General features: G+C 40.1%; 1 protein-coding gene across 2 annotated transcripts; it reads left to right on the plus strand.

Moving 5' to 3' along the window:
• Positions 1-216: 216 nt before the first annotated feature.
• On the plus strand, positions 217-6434 carry IRX3 (Cellulose synthase family protein). 2 transcript variants are annotated; one of them, XM_077361201.1, is made up of 13 exons: positions 217-372; positions 600-795; positions 885-1084; positions 1166-1268; positions 1429-1546; positions 1930-2196; positions 2450-2819; positions 2936-3199; positions 3428-3640; positions 3809-4040; positions 4129-4319; positions 4699-5052; positions 5610-6434. In XM_077361201.1, the coding sequence occupies exons 1-13, from the start codon at positions 298-300 to the stop codon at positions 6189-6191; spliced, it is 3165 nt and encodes a 1054-aa protein (XP_077217316.1). In that variant the 5' UTR covers positions 217-297; the 3' UTR covers positions 6192-6434. The 2 variants fall into 2 exon arrangements, with proteins under 2 accessions (XP_077217316.1, XP_077217318.1); XM_077361203.1 differs by having other exon boundaries at positions 2474-2819.
• Positions 6435-6631: the final 197 nt, after the last annotated feature.

The raw sequence follows: 6631 nt of genomic DNA on the forward strand, positions 1-6631 counted from the left end.
ATATATACAGTTAAAAACGAAACTGTCATTCCCTCAGAGTAAAGGGGTAATTTAGTCACTACACCATAAATTACCTAACTCATTTCATCTAGTCGTTGGAAGAGGGCGCCAAAGAGAGATGGAAATGGCATGTCATGGTAGTTGAAAAACATAGCTTAACTTCACGGCAATGGAGACTCTGCAACCAACAAACCCCATCACAAGTCTGGTGACAGACCCACAACCTCAGATCACACAAACAACCTTACAAAACCCACTCTTCTCTCTGCAATCTCCCAACCAAAGAACCCCCCAAAAATGGAAGCCAGTGCTGGACTAGTTGCTGGATCGCATAATCGGAATGAGCTCGTAGTCATCCACGGCCACGAAGAGGTAAATTTAGAAGATTGAAAATTGTTCCTCACCAAAAAATTTCTCTAGTCCAATTGTAGGCTAAACTTTCAATTGGGTCCTATTTTCTCTAGTCTAATTGTAGGCTAAACTTTCAATTGAGTCTGTTTTGTCTAGTCTAATTGTAGGCTAAACTTTCAATTGAATCTGTTTTGTCTAGTCTAATTGTGGGCTAAACTTTCAATTGGGTCTGTTTTGGTTTTGAGCAGCCCAAACCACTCAAGGCGTTGAACGGTCAGGTCTGCGAGATTTGTGGTGATGAGATCGGTGTTACGGCGGAGGGAGATCTGTTTGTGGCGTGCAATGAGTGCGGCTTCCCAGTGTGCCGGCCGTGTTACGAGTATGAGAGGAGAGAAGGAACCCAAATGTGTCCCCAATGCAAGACTCGCTATAAGCGTCTCAAAGGTCTGTTTTATAAAGGATAAAGGGTCTATTTTGGTCCCCCTTGTAAGATCTATAGTTCAATTTTTTTTTCTTTGGTTTCTGTTTGAAAGGGAGTCCTCGAGTCGAAGGAGATGAAGATGAAGAAGACATTGATGATTTGGAGCATGAATTCAATCTTGAAGATGAACAGAAGAAACAGAAGCATCTCACAGAAGCCATGCTTTACGGGAAGATGAGCTATGGCCGGGGTCCCGAAGATGATGACAACATTCAAATTCCCCCAATCATAACCAATGCAAGATCTCGCCCGGTAAGTAAATGTACTAAGATTTCACCCATCATTGATTTTTTTTTGTTAGGCAGCTTTCCTAATAATCTGCAATGAATGCAGGTGAGTGGCGAGTTCCCGTTACCTAATCATCATCTTCATGGAGAGCAAGTACTGTCAACATCGCTCCACAAACGTGTCCATCCTTATCCATTATCAGAGCCTGGTAAAGAATTCAATTACAGATGCTTTGTCTTAGCAATTTCTCTGCTGGTTGATTTCTTGCTATATTGGAAATGTTTTTGTCAGTCCAAAAAATCTGCCCATGAAATGATTGTGTCACCAAATCATATTGTCATATTTACTAATTTTATATAAAGAAGCAGGGAGTGTGAGATGGGATCAGAACAAGGAAGCAGGGTGGAAAGATCGAATGGACGAATGGAAATCAAAGCAAGGAATTCTCGGAGGCGACCCCGATGACATTGATCCTGACATGCCCATGTATGTATCTGATTGATTTCGTAATGATGACACTGCTCTTAGTACCCCAGGACTGGATTTTTTATTTATTTATATCGTTGTTGTTATAAATTGATAAAGCAATGTAATTATAGTTGTGATACTACTTTTAGCAAACGTTACTATTCATCAAAATCAATGTAATAACAGTTAACAATTTGACTGAACCAAAGTGAACTAAAACTGAATTTTGATTCACAACAGTCCAATATCTGAATTTTAATGATGTTCAGCTAGTTTCATTGGGTTTTAAAAGTAAACTTTGCAATGGTGTATTTTCCAAGCATTAGATCTATTTGCTTAAGAAAAAGAAAACCATCATCTTTGTTACAAACTGAAAGATTACTGCTTTGTCATCCATACAGTATGGACGAAGCGAGGCAGCCATTATCAAGAAAAGTACCCATCGCTTCAAGCAAGATCAATCCTTACAGAATGATAATTGTGATCCGCTTGGTCGTCCTTGGCTTCTTCCTTCGCTATAGAATCTTGAATCCAGTACACGATGCCATCGGACTCTGGCTCACCTCTATTATATGTGAGATATGGTTTGCCTTCTCTTGGATCCTCGATCAGTTCCCCAAATGGTTCCCCATCGATCGTGAGACATATCTCGATCGTCTATCTCTAAGGTGACACATCTGATAATCTTGATCTTCTTTTGCATTCTTTATATAGATAAGCAGAAGGAATTCATTTTATCTGTACTTAAAACAATATATTATATGCTTCTAATAGATAAAATAATGCCTTTAAGGCTATAAATTCCAACAATCCTTATTATTAATGCCACTTCTCTTCTCAATTTTACAACATCCTGGTCTTCAAATTTGAAGAAGTATATCTCAAATTATAAGTTTAACCTAAACTATGATTAAATTTAAGGATCGCGTGCTTTCGGGCATACAGATATGAAAGGGAAGGAGAGCCCTCAATGCTTTGTCCCGTCGATATCTTTGTCAGTACTGTGGATCCTTTGAAGGAGCCTCCTCTTGTTACAGCTAATACAGTGCTTTCCATCTTAGCCATGGATTATCCAGTTGATAAGATCTCATGCTATGTCTCTGATGATGGAGCCTCCATGCTCACATTTGAATCGCTGTCGGAAACTGCCGAATTTGCTAGAAAATGGGTGCCCTTCTGTAAGAAATTCAACATCGAGCCTCGAGCACCAGAAATGTACTTTTCTCTCAAGGTGGACTATCTTAAGGACAAAGTTCAGCCAACTTTCGTTAAGGAACGACGGGCTATGAAGGTTGAAAACTCATTACCTATCACCAGATGCCCATGTAATTGTTATATTTCTTGTGAAAATTATACTAATTCATCGAGTAAAATTTTTCTTGCTCCATCTTTTCCTTGTTTCTGCAGAGAGAATATGAAGAATTTAAGGTTAGGATCAATGCAATGGTTGCCAAAGCCATAAAAGTTCCCCCAGAAGGATGGATCATGCAAGATGGCACGCCATGGCCTGGTAATAATACTCGTGATCACCCTGGTATGATCCAAGTCTTTCTAGGCCACAGTGGAGGTCTAGATGCTGAAGGAAATGAGCTCCCTCGCCTCGTTTATGTCTCTAGAGAGAAGAGACCTGGCTTTCAGCATCACAAGAAGGCTGGTGCCATGAATGCACTGGTATATATTTCAATTCTTTGTTTCATGCTCTTTAATCTCCTTCTTACAACTTCAAAACAGAGAAGTAACATTCTAGTAGAATTCTAACTTTCCAAATTTGGTATTGTTCAAACTTCAAACAATCATTCATCCACACAGCTGAGCAAAACCTCGTGGTTTCGCTTATTCGAAGAATCCACTAAGCTCTTGTCATTGACAATCCTTCATTCATCTGTTGTAACTGAGCAGGTTCGGGTTTCGGCGGTGCTCACAAATGCCCCTTTCATGCTAAATCTAGACTGTGATCATTATATAAACAACAGCAAGGCTGCTAGAGAGGCAATGTGTTTCTTGATGGACCCACAGATTGGAAGAAAGGTGTGCTATGTCCAGTTTCCTCAAAGATTTGATGGCATTGATAGGAACGATCGATATGCTAACAGGAACACTGTCTTCTTCGACGTAAGTTTCCTTGATTTCTATGGTTCATATCCATTTGCAATTTAAAATTTTAGTAAAACTTGAATTAATCCTCACTGTCTTACTACTCTAGTCCTCTCACTCCTTTATTTTGGTTCAAGTTTTTGTATATTATTGGAGGAACTAGATCATGTTTTTTGGGTTTTGCAGATCAACATGAAAGGACTAGATGGGGTACAGGGTCCAGTGTATGTCGGTACTGGATGCGTTTTCAGAAGGCAAGCTCTGTATGGTTATGACCCTCCAAAGGGTCCTAAACGTCCCAAAATGGCAAGTTGTGGTTGCTGCCCGTGTTTCGGACGTCGCAAGAAGCTCAAGTATTCAAAACACAGCAAGGGAGAGCCTAGCATTAATGGAGATGCCTCAGGAGCAAGCTTTCAAGGTCACTTGGATCACTTGAAACTATATTATCTTCTTCTGCCTTCATGAAATCATGTTTATCAACTAAACAAGTGAAATTTCTATTTCAGATGACGACAAAGAGCTTTTGATGTCACAGATGAATTTTGAAAAAAAATTTGGACAGTCGGCAGCATTTGTGACATCTACTCTAATGGAGCAAGGCGGCGTCCCACCTTCGTCTAGCCCAGCAGCTCTACTCAAAGAAGCTATTCATGTCATCAGCTGCGGATATGAAGACAAGACTGAGTGGGGATTAGAGGTAGTAATTAAAAGATATGAATCGATGCGACATAGGACCAAATTAGTTTGAACATCCACTAGGGAACTAAAGGACTGCAGGAGAAATTTAGACATGACAAGGATAATTCTTAGACTTCTTGCTATGTATAGAAGGATGATACAATTAAATTTATTCATGGATAATCTTAAATTCTCTATTGATTAATCATATTTCCGTGGTCGAATTATAGGAGTCGTATGGTCTTCAGATTTACGGCACTTTTGTTACTATCATTTTTATATTCTAGACGCCCAAAACTTGATAGTTTGTCACCCTTGTTTCAGTTTTTAGATAAGCCCATACAAGTTTGATCTGTTGGTATTGGATGAACGTACTAAAATAGTTTACTTGTGTGCAGTTGGGATGGATTTATGGGTCCATCACTGAGGACATCTTAACAGGATTCAAGATGCATTGCCGGGGTTGGCGATCGATATACTGCATGCCCCAGAGGCCTGCATTCAAGGGGTCAGCGCCCATCAACTTGTCTGATCGTCTCAACCAGGTATTGCGGTGGGCCCTTGGCTCCGTCGAGATCTTCTTCAGTCGCCACAGCCCGGTCTTGTATGGCTACAAGGGAGGAAACCTTAAGTGGCTTGAACGCTTCGCTTACATAAACACCACTGTCTACCCCTTCACTTCCCTGGCTCTCCTTGCCTATTGTACCCTCCCTGCAGTTTGCTTGCTCACAGGAAAATTCATCATGCCCACGGTAACTTCATCATCATCATCATTGTTGTTGCTGCTGCTGCTGATTTTCACTAGAAAATTCATCATGACTCGTTCGAAAAAGTTGCGGAAAGAAAAAATATTTATAAAATTACCTGCTTTTTTATCACAGAGAAAAAGAAAACTTGAACCAACCCTATCTAGATTCTAGAGGGAGCTTCAAATTATGATAATAACCCTCTAAATTAATTATAATCATACTGTTTTCCTCTAAATCATGAAAAAAAAAAAAGTTCCAAAGAATTTTTTTTTTCCAACAGAAATGCTTTCTTGCAATCCAAACAGGGTCATAGTTGCAAAATTAGGATTCGAGAATAATTCATCGAGGCAGATGTAATAAAAATCACAGAAATATTTTTGGGAAGAGTTTGGGAAAAAACAAAAATAAATAAATTGAGGTTTAATTCGAAGAACTTTTCCATTATTTGGAGAGTTTAGTAACTATGATTTGACCACACAGTGCGCACTAAAACAATTTACATCAACCCTGCGTTGTTGCCTTTAACTAACAACATTCAGTTCCATTGATTCATGATCCAGATAAGCACATTTGCCAGCCTCTTCTTCATTTCTCTCTTCATCTCCATCTTCGCCACCGGCATTCTGGAGCTCCGGTGGAGCGGAGTTAGCATCGAGGAATGGTGGAGAAACGAGCAATTCTGGGTGATCGGTGGGGTCTCAGCTCACCTATTCGCCGTCGTCCAAGGCCTTCTCAAGGTCTTAGCTGGAATTGACACAAACTTCACTGTCACATCTAAGGCGTCTGATGATGAAGATTTCGGAGAGCTATATGCATTCAAGTGGACCACACTTCTGATCCCTCCCACCACTCTACTTATCATCAACCTCGTCGGAGTTGTAGCCGGAATATCCGACGCCATAAATAATGGGTACCAATCATGGGGTCCACTCTTTGGTAAGCTCTTCTTTGCATTCTGGGTGATTCTTCATCTCTACCCATTCCTCAAGGGTCTAATGGGACGACAGAATCGCACCCCTACCATCGTTGTCATCTGGTCCGTCCTTTTGGCATCTATCTTCTCGTTATTGTGGGTCCGGATCGATCCGTTCGTGCTTAAAACCAAGGGTCCTGATGTTAAACAATGCGGAATCAATTGTTGATACTTCTTTCAAGCTGAGGAATGGAGTTTGCAGAGAGGAAAAATAAAACCAATATGAAATTTTTGTTGACTTTGTATATGGTTTTAATGAAGGCATATGATATGAGATTCTTATGAACTCATCATCTCACAATTGGGATAAGAGCTGCTAGGAAGACACGGGGAGTGCCCTCCCTATCCCTATTATGTTATTTAGCCAGAATGTGCTATTAATGTTTTAATGACAAAAATGCCCCTCCTTTGATATTGTTTCCCTAAAGATCAGTTTGGTTTGCATGTAGTTACCTCAGAGTAGTGCTGAATTAAAACTTAAAGCAGTCAATAGGTAGTCTCCTCGTAGTTGCCTCGTAGAGTAGCGGTAAGTAGTATTTGGTTGAACTTCATAAAGTAGCGTACAGAGTGTCATTACCAATATAGAGAGATAGAGAACATAAATTCCAA

The sequence above is a fragment of the Tasmannia lanceolata genome, unplaced genomic scaffold (genome assembly GCF_043159265.1).
Source record: "Tasmannia lanceolata isolate RefF3 unplaced genomic scaffold, GAP_Taslan_0.1 ptg000018l, whole genome shotgun sequence".
Lineage (NCBI taxonomy): Eukaryota > Viridiplantae > Streptophyta > Magnoliopsida > Canellales > Winteraceae > Tasmannia > Tasmannia lanceolata.